General features: G+C 55.1%; 1 protein-coding gene across 1 annotated transcript; it reads left to right on the forward strand.

Annotated features, from left to right (window-relative positions):
• Positions 1-1549: 1549 nt before the first annotated feature.
• Positions 1550-16572, forward strand: IL23R (interleukin 23 receptor). Its single transcript, XM_050901398.1, has 15 exons — positions 1550-1607; positions 2402-2695; positions 2858-2981; positions 3048-3054; positions 3950-4109; positions 4289-4434; positions 5341-5500; positions 6483-6565; positions 6854-7061; positions 8044-8241; positions 8981-9064; positions 13137-13187; positions 14031-14127; positions 15402-15492; positions 15952-16572. The coding sequence occupies exons 1-15, from the start codon at positions 1550-1552 to the stop codon at positions 16570-16572; spliced, it is 2382 nt and encodes a 793-aa protein (XP_050757355.1).
• The last annotated feature ends 943 nt before the right edge of the window (positions 16573-17515 follow it).

Consider the following 17515-nt stretch of genomic DNA (forward strand, 5'->3'; position numbering starts at 1 on the left):
GGGCTCGGGTGTGCCATGCAAGCTGCTCCCAGGAGGATGTTTCTCTTGGAAAAGAGCAATTTTCCCCACCCCAGGAGCTGCGTTTCCTTGCACCCCACCGGTCTGTGCCTTGGCTGCTGCAAAGCCATCCCAGCCCCGTACCCTGTACCCCGAGCCCCATCCACGTACCCCAAGCCCCACGGGGCTGGCGAGGCTGGGCTTCCCCTCTGGAGGGGGGGTTGGCCCTGGGGAGGGGGGGCAGGGAGTGAATCCAAAGAGGCTGGGGAGGAAGGCGAAGCGAGCAGGGAAAAATTCAGGCAAGACTGTGGGATGCGGACACAAGCGTGGCTCCTTGGAGAGAGAGGGGAAGCCCTTGCCTGGGATTTGGGGGCTGTTTCGGGGCGGGGGGGGGGATAGCGCTGCCAGGAAGAGGCATTGCTTGGCTCGGGCGGGACCCGCCACAGCAAGGGGGTGAGAAAGATGTTACGGAAACAGGGGAAGTTTCTGTCCCGCGAAACCGTGTCTGGTCGGGTCTGAGCATCTCCAGGGATGGAGACTGCAGGGCAAGCCCTCAGGGCAGCCGGCCCCGTGCACGGTCACCCTTAAGGTGCTTTTTCTTATGTTTAACTGGAATTTCCTGATTGTCAGTGTGAGCCCATTGCCTCCTGTCCTGTCCCTGGGCAGCGCTGAGATGGGTCTGGCTCCCTCATCTCTACCCCCTCCATCGGACATCAGACCCCCCCCCTCCCAAACCCCCTCCTCTCCAGGCTGCACAGCCCCAGCTCTCCCAGCCCTTCCTCACATCTCGGGTGCTCCAGACCCTCAGGCATCTTTGCAGCCTTTGCCGGACTCAGTCCAGTCGGTCCCTGTCTCTCTTGTCTCCGGGGGGAGCCCAGCCCTGGACCCAGCGCTCCAGATGTGCCTCCCCAGGGCTGAGCAGAGGGGCAGGATGAAAACAAGCAGCATCCCCTGCATCCCCCTCACCCACCGTGCCAGTCTTCCTCGAGGAAGGCTCTCGAGCTGCTCAAGCAGGATTTCTCTTTTGTAAATCCACGCTGGCAGCTCCCATCGCTTCCCAGTCCTCCCGCATGTACTGGGAGTTGGTTTCCAGGAGGGTTTGCCCCGTCACCTGCCCGGGGGTGGAGGTGAGGCTGTCCAGCCTGTGGGTTACCAAAAACTGCACGCACGTCCATATAAGGAAAGGATTGGAGAAAATTCATGGATATGAAAACTAAGAGAAACGTCACCAGAGGTGGAAGCTTGGGGAAAGTGGCCTCAGGGCTGCTCACCTGGGGCTGGACACTGAGCTTTGCTGATGGGGTGCCTGTTACCCCAAAATGCTGAGTCCCGTGTGCCCGCGGGCCTGTCCCCCTGTGCTCCCACTGCTGGCACGATCCGGCCTGACCCCAAATCCCCAGCGAAACCCTCGCCGTGCATCCCTATTGCCACCCCCCCCGGGGCGGTCCCCGAGCATCCCCGGGGCGAGGGCGGCGGTGCGGCCGGTGGGACAACTCACACCTTTCCTCCCCGCAGACTATGCCACGCGCGGGCAGCGACCGCAACCCACGCCATGGCGGGGTCCGGCGAGGCTTTGGTGCTCCATGTCCTGCTCTGCTGCCTGTGCAGAGGTAAGCGGCAGCGCGGCGCGGCTCGGCACGGCGTGGCATGGCCGCCACGGCATCACCCTTGCTGACCACCGGAGCAAACACCTTGGCCCTGCCAGGGAATCGGAGTGGGAGTAGGGAAATTATAGGGCTACAGCTATGGATTTTGGGGGGAGCGCTTCGTTAGCGTCGCAGGGGGCTCCCACACCCCGCGGCACCCTCTCCTCCCTGCTTGCTTCCTTGGACCGGGGCTGTATCCAGCTGCGTTGAAGCACGCTGGCATTTCGGCAGCCGTGACAAGCAGTGTGATCCTGCCTCCGCACAGACGAAGCCGGAGCGCAGCTGCACCCTTTCCAGGAAGGCCAGATCGAGCCCGATACCGATTGCGAGCCGGGTTTGCTGGGGCTGGTGCAGAGCCCTCATCCATCTGATAGCGAAGGGCAGCGCGCACGCCTCTGCGCGGGGGCTGCCGCCCTAATCTCGGGGGATCAGCGCTCTCAAGACTAGGGGTTATTTCCCCGCAGTCATTTAAGCATTAGAGCAAAACCTAAAATTGATGAAACTAGCTGTTTCCGATCTGAGGGGATGAGTCACCGGGTGCCAGGTCGCTGCTGAAGGCAGGGGAGTTTATCCCTGTCCTTGGGGGGGAGCAAGGGGGCCGGGAGGCACCGGCAGCCCCTCGCCGCGGGGTCCTGCCACGCTGCTGCCCGCATCCCGGCAAAGCAGCCGCCCGTGCGGAGCGGTGCAGCCCACGGGCATCATCTCCTCCCGTGGGACACCCACCCGGAGCCGCCCTGACCCGACGGGTGTTGGCGCAGGTGTTGCAAACATCACGTGCTCGGGGCACGTCTGGATCGAGCCCGCGCCGGTGGTGCGGATGGGTTCCAACATCTCCATCAACTGCCTCTCCACCCTCGGCTGCCCCTGGGCCAAGTTCTCCATCCTCCTCAACTACAGCCTCGCTGAGGCTCCCCTGCACCCCCTCAACAGCAGCACCGTCCAGCTCCAGCTGCGCGATTTTCGGATACCCTTCCGCACCGTCACTTGCTTCGCCCGCTGCCCCGACAGCGAAAGCGACCGGCTGGTGTGCGGCACCCAAGTCCTGGCCGGCTGTGAGTAACCCCCCCCATGGCTGTGGGGTTTCGGTGATTTTTGTTAAGCCGCCAGCACCGAGGAGGTCGGGGGCAGGAGAGGGGGGAGGTTGCAGCAGCCTGGGTTTGGCACTGCTCGGGGAGGGGGGTGTCTGCACGCTCTGCCTGACCTTACCTCCGCAGACCCTCCGGACCCCCCCAGCAACCTGACCTGCACCATCCACGAGCACTCAGGGCGCCTGGCGTGCACGTGGGACTCGGGGCGGTCGACCCACCTGTACACCCGCTACACCCTCCACCTGCGCAGGTAAGGCCCCGCGGGACACGGGGGCTGCGGGGTGGGTGATGCGACGAGCCGGATGGGGCCGGGAAGGAGCGCGGTAACCGGCAAAGCTGGGGCACGGCGGTGCGGTCAGGGCACGGCGGCCACAAATCCGGGTGACACGAGGGCTGCTCTGCTGCCAGCGGCTGTGGAGCGGGCGCTGTGCCCTAGTTACGCTTTCTAAAGCTCACGTCTTCCTGGTCTCCGGCTTGCAAACCGCACGTTAAACCACGGGTTTAATTCTGCAGGGTGGATCTTAACGTGCTCGGTGCTACTAGTGGCCCAGCAAACATTGCATCACGTTGCAACACATTGCAGCAATGCATTTTTTGCAGATGCATTGACTCTCTCGAAGTTGAAGGGCGTGCAGAGAGGGTGCAGCCAGCGGTGTGCACCTAACGCTGCCCAAACCCCGAAACTGAAACTCCAGCAGGGTACAAAAGCTTGAACCTGAAGCGAGCATGCTGGCTGCCGTGCAGCGTGCCACAGCCCTTCCTACTCAGCCCGGGATGCTTTCTGCCACATGTGACACCGAAGCCCCTGTGACACAAGACTGGCAGGCTTTAAAAGTTAATCTGACTCAATTATTAAAGTAAATGCATTAAATCCTGTCATACATAGGCTTTGTGAAGAGACGTGATTAACCGCCTGCCTAAATTTGCTTGGGTTCAAACTTTGAACCGTGCAGCCAGGAAGAATTAAGTTCCCTTCCTACAGCAAAAATGCAAATGCCCTGCAGAAATGTCAAGAACCGAAGGCAATTACTTTCTAGTTCGCTTTAGGAGTGACAAACTCAGGTTTCGGAGATGGCTGTGCCCCAGTCGCGAGCTGTGACCCCTCGAGAGCTGGCATCGCCTTTCCAGCGGGTGCATGATGCCAGGACGGGCTCTGACTGGGGCTGCCTTCTGCTTCCCAGTGTGGGGCCGGCGGCGGTGGAGGATGCTAAGGAGGAGGATGCTGAGGAGGAGGAGGAGGAAGACGTCTTCCCCGCGGGCTCGCCGGTGCCGCTGAGCGCGCTGCGCGGCAGGAGCCACTACTCGGCGTGGGTGCAGGCCAGCAACTCGCTGGGCGCTGCCTGCTCAGCCCCTCAGCGCCTCAACCTGCAGGAGCTTGGTATGTCCGTCCGTCTGTCCGTCCGTGAGCTGCACTGCGTGCAGGGCGTGCACGGCCCTACGCGCTGCCCTGAGATGTCGCGTTAGGGACACGCGTGAGCAGCGCAGCCCACGTATGCGAGGGCAGCCCCCCGTGACGTGCCAGCCCCCCGACCCACGCTTGCCCGGCTCTCCCCGCAGTGGTGCCCGCTCTACCCCTGGTCGCCGGCGCCGAGACGACGGAGACATCGCCTCCCACCACCACCATCCACTGGAGGAGGCGGACGCTGCTGGAGAACGTGTGCTGTGAGGAGCGACACAAAGCCACGGATGCCCCGGCGTGGCATGTGAGATGGCCCGGGACCCCCCAAAACCTCCCCCAAGCAGACCCCATGTGCACAAGCTGCACCCCCAGTTAGGAGATGCTCCGGTCCTGGTCCTGCTGCAGACCCCTAAGCACCCACGGGCAATGGGAGCATTTGGGGTCATTCAAAACCCACCCCTTTGCTTCGGCGCCGGTGGGGGGCATGCACCCCCGGCCGCGGGCAGCCCCCCCGCCTTTTGGGGGGCAGGATAGCTGATGGCCTCCGAGAGGGCAGGCAGCCTGTCGGGCAGGGTTATCTCTGCTTTTTAAGCAAAAGGGCAAAATTCAAAATATTTCCAAACGTCATCTAGCTCTGCAAGGACAAGGCAAAAAAAGCCTCTAGGGACGCTCGGCGCGCGCGAGCTTCGTCGGCCGCCCCTGCACACTCGCAGACACAACTACACTTGGGGCAGCTCCACCCGGGTCCCTGTCGGAAACCTCCCTGGGTGCTGGCAGGGGCTGAGGCTGGATCCCAGCACCCACCAGAGCCCCCCAAATTGCCATGGTGTCAGAAACCCAGTGTGGCAGCGGGCCGGGGGCTCTCGCTGCACACTCCCCCCCCCCCTCAGCTTGCCCGGTGCATTAGCAGAGGGGACTGTGTGTGCACCGTCTCTTGCAACAGCACCAGTCTCAAAAACACATGCTGGAGCACCGTGGGAGGCACAGCAGCGATGGGGACCCCCTTGGCAGGCAGTCCCCCGGGGTGGGCTGTGTCCCAAGGCTTAGCCAGCCCCATGTGCTTGGGGAGGACCTTCCCCGTCCCCATCCATGCAGGCAAGGAAGGCAGCGACCGCCGCGTGCTCCCGCTCCGTGCGGGGGGCTGGCGGCGGTGGCGGGGGGCTGGCTGGGTCCCGCTCCCAACCTCCCCAGCACCCTGCTTCCCTTGCAGGTGGAGGCATGGGATGGTGCGGCGCAGCCCGGGCCCCGCTCGCGGCACGACCTGCAGAGTAATACCCAGTACGTGTTTCAGGTGAGGTGCCGGCTCAGCTCTGCTGCCAGCCCCTGGAGCACCTGGAGCCCCCCCTTTCTCTACAGCACCCCCGAAGCAGGTAAGCTCAGCCTCGGCACTGCTCTCGCTGCGTTTTCCCAAGCAGCCTCTCGGCTCCTGGAGATGCTCTGTGGGGACCCGGCCCGAGCTCCGGCTGCTGGGCAGCTCGAGTTAGCCAGCGACACGCGTGTGTGTGGCACGCACATGGCACGTGCGTGGCATGCACACGGCATGGGAGCCTGCACGTCCCCGCGCTGCCGGAGACCGCTGCTGGCAGACATCGGGCATGATGCTGTGGCCCGGGAGGCACTGCCACCACGCCACCATCCCCATGCTGCAGCCGAGGGCTGAGCACTGTCGCAAGCTGGCAACTCATCTCATGTCCCCACGGCAGGTTGCGGGTCGTGGTGATTTTGGCAGGCTGCTGCAGTATGGTGGGAGCTGGAGAGAAACCAAGGGGGCTTTGCGGGCACATGGTTTTCCATAAAGAAAGAGGGAAGGGATATGCTTATCCATCTTTGGTAGCTTGCTTGCTCCCCGGCAGCAGGGAGCACCTCTTGCCCTAGGTGGAAAAGCCATATCAGCCAAGGTGTCCCACCTTGGCCAGAAATACCTGTCATCTTGGGTCAGCTTCCCCTCTTTGCATCCCGGTTGCTAACACCAGGATGAGCTTAGACACAGCCGGCTCCGTTATCTCAGCCGGCAGCGGGCCGAGACGCCCGAGGAGCGATGCCCTCGCTTACGTCCCGGTTGCAGTGAGGAAGTCGGGGACGCGCTTGCCCTAAAAAGCAGCACCGTCTGCTGTTTGAAGTCTGGGCCGTTTCCTCTCGGCAGCGGCAGAGCCGCGCAGCAGCGAGCCTGCCCGCCGGGCTTCGGCGCTGCCGCCGGCTGCATGGGAACCAGCCCGCTGCCCCGCATGGAGCCGCCGGCCAAGCGGGGCTTTCTGCAAAGGCTGCGTGTGGGTGGGAGCCACGTGCGTGGGTGGGAGGCCCGGCCGGTTCCCCTTTGGGAGCTCATGCCACATCCCACGCTTCCTCCCGCAGCCCCCGCCGCGGCGCCCGACGTCTGGCGGCGCCTGGGCCCGGCGTTCCCGAACGGCAGCCGCGAGGTGACGGTCTTGATCAAGGTAAAGTCTTTTTTGGCAGCTCCTGTGAAATTTTTGCACGGTCTGCTCCTCCCCGAGAACAGCCCCTGCCGAGAGGCAGTGGAAGGTGATGCCCTTCCTAAAGAGCCCTTTCACCAAAGAGATGGGGAGAAGATGAGACCCCAAGGTGTCCTTGGGGCAAAATCTCTTCATCCTTGCAAAATCCATCCATGTGTCGCCCAGCCAAGGGGACGTCTGTCCCGCACTGGGGCTGCTCAGTGTCGGACCCTGCGCCCGTCCCCACGGGGCTGTCTGTCTCACCGTTCGCAGCCCCTGCCACCCCGGGATGCCCGCGGGAGGATCCTGGGCTATGCCGTGGCCACCGAGAGCTCCGAGGGAGCGCTGGTCCTTTGCAACACCTCCAGCACGGCGTGCAGCATCCTGGTGCCCCCGGGAACCCGCGCCCTCCACGTCACTGCTTACAACTCCAGGGGGGCTTCCAGCCCTGCCAACATCACCCTCGGCCGGGACACCGGTGGCCGGAAGGTAGGATCTCGCATGCATCAATTGCAGCTTTAACGGAGACTGGCTTTTATCAGGATTGCAGGGGAAAAATGCTAGCTTGTGCATGCATGGCTGTAAAGCAAGGGAAAAGCCCCGGCGGAGCTCTGCCCGCTCTGCCAAGGGAACACAACGTCCTCCAGACAAGGCCAGCGTCCCCCGGAGATGGAGATGCTCCGCAGCCGCCTATCTCAGCCCTTGGCCTCTGAAGGCTGCAGCGACAAGCTGAAAAATAAGTTTGTCCTGCCTGCGTTGGCTGGCAGGGCCGTGCTGTGCAGCGGGCTCGGGGCAAGGGTGCGCTTCTGCTCCGTGCTCCCAAAAATAGCTCCCGCTGCCTCTGGCAGGGAGACAGCCCCAGCTGCGAGCTGGCTCCTTGCAAACAGAAAGGGAGGGGAAGAAAAAAAAAAAATCCTTTCTGGGCCACCTTAGGTTCCCTGCGCCACAGGTTGTGGTTTTCCCCACAACCACACTTTCCTATTTTTGAAAAATGTCTCTTTTAGTGAGCAATGGGAGGGGAAAGTCCCGTTCAAATTGAGGACAAATATATGACTAAAAAGAAACTGAAGAGAAATAAGGTGGAAAAAATTCTCTAATCTCTCATACTTATCAGAATCACGCGCCTTTCTTGTAAGAAATGACAGGTAAAGCATTTCAGACGAGACATGACAAAGCTGAAGATGTGCTTTTGTGATACGTGTGTGTGAGTACAGATATATAGATAAAAATTCATATATCAAAATCTGTATTTATATATATAAATATAGATTTCAATATATAAATATTTGTGTGCATATATATATAAAAAACCCCACCACATTCTAGAATTTCTTGTTCCCTCTTCAGTCCTTAAACACTTTCAGGAAAGACACATTTTGCCTGGGCTTAGCTGACCCTTCCAAGTCTCCCGCTCTTCGAAGATGAGGTTGGGGTGACAGCTCCCTTGCCATCTCTTTCCACAGAATTCCCGGCGCCGGCGGCTGTGGAGGTCAAGCCGGAGAACCGGAGCAGGGTCTCGGTGGCCTGGCAGCCCCCCCGCCGTAGCGGCGGGTCCCCGCTCTGGTTCATAGTGGAGTGGGTTTCCACCGCCCGGTATAGCCAAGAGGAACAGTATTTTTGGAAGAAAGTCCCGTACCAGGAAACACGCACGTACATCAGAGGTAAGATTTTCCAGGAGTCCTTTTGCTATTTGGTCCAGTTCATCAGGATATTAGAAAGCCAAAATATGTTATAAAGGCAGAGTTTCCTTTGAAACCGAGCCCCTGCCCACTTGTTTTTGGAGAGTGGGACCATGAAGAGCCCTTAGGGAGCAAGGAGGAGTGAAGCAATAGGAGACAGGAGGGCAGTCAGTGGGATTCGGTCCCCCAGGTGAAGGGAAAGAAGGGACAGGGAAAGAGAATGAAGTGACAAGTGAGCTGGCAGGCAGGGGAGCCACGCTAGACCTCTGGAGGCCTGTCCAAGCGCAGGAGATGCACGTGTGTATTTAAAGGATGCTGAGAGAGAAGGCACAACACTTGATGCACCAAGGCTGGTGCCTTAGCACCTCTCCTCCCGCCGTGCCCAGAGAGACAAGCCTGCGGGTCCTTACCGATGCAGCCTGAGCCCAGCAGCATGAACATCTCAGGACCCGTCCCACTCCATTCCTGCTTCCCACATTAATTCTGGTGTTTTGGGTTCTTCCTAGCCAGTTACCTGACCAAGCTTTTGCTCCTCCACGTGTGTTTTTGGGAACGGCTCGTGCAGTGGCTTTCCCCAGGGGAGGGAAGGTGTGCAGCGGGCTTAGAGCTGGGGACCCCCCCCACACACACCTCCGTCTACTTTCACTGCTCAGTAACAAGCCCTAGAGCTTTCATGGCAGCTTACAAATACATTTTAAAGGCAAATCTTGCTACTTTCCAGAAGAGGCCGTAACAGGAGGTCGCATCAACGTGTCGGTATACGCAGTTTACCCCGATGGAGTCAGCAAACCAAGCTCCGGCCAAGGTAAGCCCAGTTGGGTGGAGAAGTTGCTGCTTGCTGCAATGGAGCTGCGGAGCTCGGCTTGCTGTTTCATTCTTGATGTTCCCACCATCTGCCAGTTTTATAGAATTACTTAGTTTTAGAAAGCAGATGTAAAAACCTCCCATTGACCAGAGGAAAGCAGGGCTCTAGATGGAAACCTCTCGGCTGCAGGACATGAAAACAGAGATTTTTATCAATGCATCTGCATGAAAGCCTTCTCTAGTCGATCTTTGCTCCTGTGCACAGATCTAATGCACATGAGAACCGCATCTTACTTCACAAGATACACCAATGGAGTCATTCTCCCTTTTTGTGAAAGATGAGGTTGCTGCTTTGCACATTTGACAACAAAATGTTATCGATAAAACATAGAAAACAACTTTTACAGAGACCAACTGGCTGAGCTGCAGCCTGCCCTTTCTTACCTGGAGTGGGAAGCAGGCAGGCTTCAGTTCTGGAAACTGTTTTAATTAAGAGCATGGGCCAATTTACAAAGGAAAGTAAGGACAGTTGTCGTCTCCAGCACTGTGTGCGTTGGCTTTGGTTGTCCTCAAGAGCTGGGCATACTGAGCTCCCCGAGCTGTTCCATCCTGCTGCTGGTCCTCACCCAGGTGAACCAGGATAACCCATGCACAGCTCCCCATCTGAGCACTGAGGACACCTCCCAGCACCACCATACCTGCTTCGTGGACACCACAGCGCAGCCAAAACCTCTGCCTTTATGGATGCTGCATCCAGTGGTGGCTGGGCAGGTCCGTGGAGACGAGGGAAGGCTGAGGGTCAAGTCATGAAGTCAACCCATGGGTCAGGGTTTGGACCTCCAGAGCTCCTCCAGCATAGCCCAGGTAGGGGCTGAGGGCCCAGGGCTGAGCTTAAATAGAGCCCCCGGGCAGGGGGTGTGGGTGGAGGCCCCAAGTGAGGCCGGTCAGGGCCATTAAGACCTGTTAGTGCCCTCCGTGCCCTGACAGAGCTGGCTGTAGCCGCAGGCAACGGTAACACCTGAGGATGTCACCAGTTCACCGTCCCGTGCTGTGATGCCATTTTAGGTGGGTTATTTGAAGCCGCTCAGATACTTTCCCTATGACAAACCGGCTCTGTGTTTCTGGTTGGCACCCCTCGGGGCTTTGAGAAGGGCAGTTATTCAATTTTTTCCCAAGAAATGGAAACAAATATTCCTGATCGGTTCATCCCGGGCTGTTCACGGCTGTTAGCCCTGGCTATTACGTGTTATCCTCACGGACACCCTGACAGCCTTCGGCTGTGGGCAGGTCGGGATCTGGGCACCCCCAGCTCTGGTGACATGAATTTCCAGGGTCCTGATCCTCAAGTGGGCTTAAACCTCGGCAGCAGGTCTCCGTCTGTGCAGAAGCGGGAAGAGCTGGATGACAAAAGGAGGATGCTCTAACCTTTGCACTAGCAAATGGCTTAGAAATGTGTTAAATGCTTAAAAATAGAGACTGCATCCTTAGTCGTCGCACAGACTCCTTTAACAAAGCTTGGGGGTTCATGTGGGGAAGTACCAACGTGAGGCAGCAGTGAAACTCGTGTCTGTGACAAGGTTTGCTTCCAAAGCACCAACACAACCCGCAGCTGACACCCACAGTAAAGTCCTCCAGCTTGACCCCAGCTCGTTCTTCATCTTCTTTATGCAGATTAAGCCTGTCCATCGTCAGTAAGGCATCACTGTAATCATATGAATTTTTCTTAATTTATACAAGTTCAATGTGCCCCCCAAAACTGCTGAATTCCCGGGCTGCAGAATAATGTGCTCCCTCACTTGCCTTCCACAGTCCCATGTGTTCGAGAGGTGCTTTGCAGTGCCTGCAGCGCACTCCAGCTGAGTGGGCTTGTACTGCAAACGCACTCTACTTACTTAGGGAACTGAAATACTTGAACTCCAGGAGCTCTGCTAGGAGACGCGTATGCTTCAAATGCACAAAATCAAAGACAGTACCTTTTCTGGGACTTTTTTTTTTTTTTTTTTTTTGGCCCTTTGAAGAGGAAGAAATTGCATTTGGCCTTGGGTTTGCGTTGGTCTTTGCAAAGCAAGTACCAAACAGAAGTGGAACGGGGCTTGCTCCACCAGGCTTGGATAAGCTCCGTCCTTTGACTGCTGCTGTTTCATTCATTAAAGGCTGTGAATTCCAAAAGGTTTTCACTCATTTTCATCTGACCCAGTCTCAACTGACGGGTTACTAACTCTGTTGCAGAAGTCACTGGCTGAAATCAGGTGGCCCATGTTGTTTAGGATATTATAATATATATTATATATATATATATAGGATATATTATGCTGGGTATCCTTAATTGTCTCAGCCAGTTGAAGCTCTGTGATTGTAGATAAGGATGCTAGCTGCTATTCTTATTAATGCTGATCCTCTGCTGAAATGCATTCAGCCCTGTGCTGCCCTGAGCAGAGGTTTGCCTTCAGGCAGGCGATGGCCCCACTCTGCAGAGGAGGTGGCTTCTCGTCCCTGCCCCGCTGGGACAGCCGGCTCTCGGGGACACAGAGGCAAACATGGGGAGCAGCAGGATTTTTCCTAAAGCAGTCAGCCAACTGAAGAGTACGGAGGCGTTTTCAGACGTGCAAATGAGGGGGTTCATAAAGCACCGGGATCCTTGTACTTCTAAAGATGCTCTTGCGAGTCTGCCCTTCCCAAATTTCCCAGTATTGGCAATTTGCTGTCTTGGGAAAATCCTGCTGCCAGCATGAGCTGTGCTTGCACGGATGACTCTGCAAAAGGGGCCCTTTATGTTGCCAGCCGCTTTGGGGGCATTTCCCTTTCTTCAAACACAACACGGACCCACAACCACATCATCAGCAACATTCACCGCCATTGAAAGACACAGGAGAATCATAGGGAACAGGGGTGGAAAGGAGGATTACCCCATCCCAAGGGAAGATGAGCTGTATTGCTTTCATTCCTGACAGATGTTTGCTGAAACTGCTCTTGGATTCCCAGGAAAAGGCAACCTACCCCCAGTGCTCCTCATCCTTGCTGCTAGAGCGGTTGTCCTCTTTCATGACCCGTGCTTTAACTGCTGCAGTCCAAGACGACGATTCTCGTCCTGCCCTCAGTGAAAGGGGACCGACTACTTTCCTTGTCCTTGCAGCAGCGCTGGCTTGCCACCCCGGCACGTCTCCCCCCTGCATGCTCTGCCCGGGATGCTCCGGCGGGACACGTTCTCCCGAGGGCGAGCGTGCACACCGTGCACGTCCCAGCAGAGCCCCTTTTTCTTGCAGGGTGGCCCCGACCCCAGCAGATCACTCGAGCTGAGGTCTCACTGCAGGGCACGGTGGTTCCTTCCCTCTCTGGTCGGCCGTGCTGCTCAAGCCTGGCCCGGGGTGATGGCCCCGGTCCCCGTGCAAGGAGGTGACCCCGAGGAGATGCGGTGGGTGGCTTGTCCTGACCGCAGAGCTGTGGTTCTGGTCCAGGCTACAGGTTCAGTCCAACACCCAGCCCAGCGGTGGGATCACCCTTGGCCTGGACCCTCACCCCTTTTCTGTAGCAGCAACGGCACCACGTATTTGTTTAGGAGAAGAGATCCCACGGGAATTGCTGAATTTGGCCGGGAAGAAAGCTTGCTGCTTATTTTAGCAAAAATACACCTCTTGCCATGGCAGGCTCTTTAGCTGCAGATCTTCCCTCACCGCACAGCCCATCACACAAACAGATCTTATCAGAAAATTCTGGGGTTCAGGCACTTTGGGAAATAATCTGTAGGGGCTCATGAAAAATGAGGTACAATTCCTCAGAAGGACTAAATTCTTGTTTCAGGTGCTGAGGGGAGCAGTGTGTATAGAAGGGGTTTTGTAATTGGTGTTATGTGTTCATCATCATCTCGTTTAATCGCATCTCTGAGAAACTGGAGATTGTGTAGAGTCTGGCCAGAGCTGGAGTTACTAATTACTTTAGGGGGCTTTATTTTTCTCGTTATACCATTATTTATTTTTCTAAATAATATTAACAAAATAAAAATAAGCCATAGCTTCTGTGTCACCCGCTGTCCTCTAAATGAAATTATGGACATTTTTTTCCTCTCTCTGTTTAAGTCCCTTCAGAGGACCAGCTCCTGAGCAGCACCTACAGCGAGATCTCCCATGGTAAGAAGATAGTAGCTCAGACTTGGTAAGCCAGACTTTCTCCTTAATGAGAAGTGGAAGTTTAAGCCCGAGCAGCGCCTACAGCATCTAGTGATGGGGAAGCGAAAGCTCCCTTACACTTTGGAGAGGTCAGGGCCAGAAAAGCAACTTTTCACTTGATGGGGACAGGAGCCACGTGGCAGGAAAGGCTGCAGTGCTCTCACGGATGAATAGCACCCGCATAATGCATGCCTTAAGTTTTGCTTTCTTATGAGACTTATAATATAATGTACATTACAACAAGTAGGAGATAAGAAAACAAGGAAAATACAAGGTAATGTTAACATATAGCATAACAGTGATAGACTGTTTCGACCTTGCAGTTTGAACCGAAGACTCATTGAAACGTTTCCCATCCATTTTTCTAACTTCGGTTATGCTCTGGTTTGCACATCTTCTGGTAAAGGTTACGTTATGGTCTGTTGCGGTACTTAAACCAAAAGCAAAACCAATGTAAGCTGAAGAATTCACTTCAGTGTTTCTGGATGGTAAGGCTGCGTAGGAAATGGTTAAATACAGTGACCCCACTTCTTCGAATTACTTGGCTGAACCCCCCACCCCGGCCCGGGCACGGCGATTGCGAGGGGCGATGCTCTGATCACGGCACGGCGCGGATGGGACAGCGGTTTCGGTTTTGCTTTTGTTAACGGTTTTGCTTCGTTCATCGAGGAGCAAAAGGGCAAGTGAAAGGCTGGAGGCTGTTTTAGCAAAAAGATCTGCCCTTTACATCAACGCACGTCATGGCAGGTGGGGCGGCGGAGCAGGGCCGCCCGATCGACCTTTTTCCTCTCTGTCCTTTTTCAGATGATGACATCGGAGTTTTCCTGGGACTGGGCGTCAGCATGGTCATATTATCCGTTGTTTTTGTAATTCTGATGTTTAAAAAATCAGCCAGAAAAAGGTATTACTTTCTCCCCCACAATTTTTTCCTTATTTCCAACTCATCCTTTTCTTCCAGGGTATTTGAAAATTAACTACAGAAACCAGTCCTTTTCCCTGCAGCCTGCTCTTACTGAGGGTAACTTCACCCATTAATCAGACGCCTGTCTGAAAAGACATTTGTGTGCTCTGCAGTAAGGCAGAGACCAACAAAAAAACTAAAAAATCGTTCCTCTGTAAAGGCCAGCCTTAGGGACACACGATATTATTACAGAGATATAAGGGCGGGGGTAGAAAAAGAGAGGAAAAACATAACCTCTGTAGGTAAGTTGTATCCTAGGACTTGTTAGTCCCAGTTTTGACTGAGGAGGGGATGCTGAAGCCCCTCACGCCTGGACCCTGAGGGAGAGGCAGAGACCGGAGAGCGGAGCAGCTGGAAAACTCCACGGGGAGGATCTTAATACCGGTTTTTAACACCGACTGCTGTTCGCTAGGCACCCTCGCAAACCAGTGCTCGTCTATCCCAGTTTGCCATTTAACTGGAATGGGGATGTCCAGGAGTCCGGGCACTGCTGTCCCCGACACAAATCCAGGGGAACGAGTGACCTCTGTGGCACAGAGCTACTGGTTGGATCTTCCCGACAAAACAAGAAATAGGGGAGAGGAGACGTGGGGCAGAGGGTGTCGAGGGGCTGCCTCTTTCAGTTCCTGAACCCAGCCTAATTCTTCTGCTCTCGATGTAATTGTGAAAGATGGGCATTTCAGCAACAGCAGGGACTCTGTGTTTTCCCAGAAACACAGCAGCACACCAGAACATCAGTGAAGCTCAGCGAAATGAAAATCTCTTGCAAATGATTTTCATTTCTGCAGCAGCTTTGGCTGTAGGAAAATCAACTTTCATTACTGCTGCGTATTTGATTTCATCAGTTCAGGGCACACTTGCCTCCTCTGGTTCATACACATAGCTTGGTCCTTCCCCACCCCCCAGTTTAGCAACATTTTCACATACGGACAAGGTTTATGTAAGGGATTTACCTAGAGTGATTTAGCTTCCAGGCTTGCACCGCCACGAATCAAACCTGGGGGAACAAGGCTGAAAGATGAAGAGCTAGAGTTCAGACGGGGAAACCCACCCGTACGGGTAAACCATGGAGTTTCCAAGCCATCCTTGAAGGATGGATGCACTTTGTGTGCCCCTCCCGCCAAGGGACAGTTTCATCCTGCATGAAGAATAAGTGACTGATAAAATGGACTAACATCTTGGGTTGTTTTGGGTTTTTTTTCTTTTTGGGAAAGAATTAACGCCACCGTTGTGTCGGTCTTGCCAAAATGGCTGTTTGAAGACTTTCCCCACATGGAAAACAGCAACGTGGTCAAGTCACTCCAGGTAATTGCACCGTTATCTCCCAGCTTTTCTTCACGTGTCTCCCCTTAGATTAAAGCTTGCTCCAGAGCTGTGAGAAACACGGATGGGAAGAGGATTAAGCTCTAAGGGACCAGGAACTGATCAGGAATCATTTCCCAGGCATTTGCAAGGTGCATGGGAGCCCAGCTTAGCTGAGGTCTTTAAACTTTGCCTCAATATACTCTTTATTCAGTGGCCACAGTTGACTCAAGCTGCCCTTGAAGTGCGTGCAGAAGCATGGAGACAGGCATAGCTGCTCCCCGTCTTCTCTTGTCCACCTCGCTTCAGTCTATTTGACCGGGGGGATTGGATGAGAGAGGTGGGAAGGAAAACGAGATGAAGACAAGTCATTGCCCCATTTCTTCCTTGGGATGCTCTAATGATAGCTCACCCGTTGGTAAAATTTGCCAGTTTGTTACTACACTCGTCTTTTTTTTCCAGGAAAAGAGTGATTTCACGAGTAACACTTTCCGTGAGCCGTTCTTGGACACCAGTGACCCCACAGTTATGGAAATCGAGGAGGTGCCGGTGCACGAGGAGTACAAGCACGTGGCCACCAGAAAGAAGCCCAGCAGAGAGGTCCCCAAGGACGGGGAGCGCCTGGGGAGCACGGTGCCCGCCAGCATCACGACCCCCAAGCAGATCAGTGACTACAAACCTCAGGTGTCCGATGGGAACCCACTGGGCTACGTAGCTGCCAATATTTACCAAACTCAGCCCCCCGTGCCCCTCCCAGAACCGGAGATGAACGTCTTCTTCAGAGACTACACGAGCCCCGTTCCCCACTTGTGGGATGGGGAGGGAGGGGGGCACCCCGTCTGTCTGCTGGAGAAGATCAACCTCATCTTAAACAACAGCCGGAGCGGGCAAAGCCACGCGTTCGGCTCAGCCCAGGGGGGACACGGTTCCCTCCTGGAGAACCAGTGGGGACCAGTGCTGGCCAGCGATGTTCAAGAGCAAACGCTGGTCCCCGATGAGCTGGTCTCCTGCCTGAAAGCCATGAATGGGGAGTCGGTGGAGATAAAGACCTGCTTTCCGCAAAGCGTCGGCAGATTATTTTGAGAGAAATTGTGGCTGTGATGGATTAAAAACACCGAAGCGATGACCACGGCACATATCAGCCTTTGAGATTGCAAACAGCAGAACTGGAGCAAAACTCCAAATCTGAAATTTGCCCTCTTAATCGACTACAAATTCTTGTGGCTGCCTGGAACGCTTTGGCCCGTAAATCACAATTTTAAACTTACCTCATATTGCCACAAGCATAAAAACCATAAAACTTGGATTCCTGTAAGAACTGAAATACAGAGCAGGTGATTTTTGCAGGATGCAATATGCTTCAATTATTATTCAAAATCATTCTCTTGTTAAATGCTTGGAGCATTTCATCCCTGGCGCTGATTGCAGTTAAGATGGATAAAACGAACCCTTAAACATCCTGACAGAAGTGTGTAAAATATCTTGGGATCACTCCTAATGAAGAGACACTACACCGAGGAGGATTTATATATCATACAGCATACCTGGGTACCAAGAACATGGAATTTTTCTGTATGACAGAATAACCCAATTTCATTTTCCCTCCCATTCAATAATAAAAACCACATCAGGTAAGAACAAGCCTTCATCGTCTGCCAGGCTGATTTAAAATCTCTCTAAATTGGTCACTGGACAGATTCTTCGCTTTGGGTGAGGGATTTATCATCTCGCAGCAGCTTGTCGGCGCCTCAGCCTTGCTGGGTAAAGCACAATGTGGCACAGCGAAATGGCATTTATTAGGCACGTGACAGGGAATTTGGGTCTTCTGACACCCAGAAAATGAAATACAGGAGTCTCCTTCCTGCTGAGCAGTCGCGAAATCATTTACCAGTGTTCCCGGGACTTACAAAATGTTCCAAAGCAACCAGAAGCTCCCTGGAAATGTGAGAGGTTGGATTACGTATCTATTCACTGATCGCCCACACCTTTTCAAGGAAACACTCCAAATGCTTTTAAGGAATACAAG

The sequence above is a fragment of the Gymnogyps californianus genome, chromosome 8, assembly GCF_018139145.2.
Source record: "Gymnogyps californianus isolate 813 chromosome 8, ASM1813914v2, whole genome shotgun sequence".
Classification (NCBI taxonomy): domain Eukaryota; kingdom Metazoa; phylum Chordata; class Aves; order Accipitriformes; family Cathartidae; genus Gymnogyps; species Gymnogyps californianus.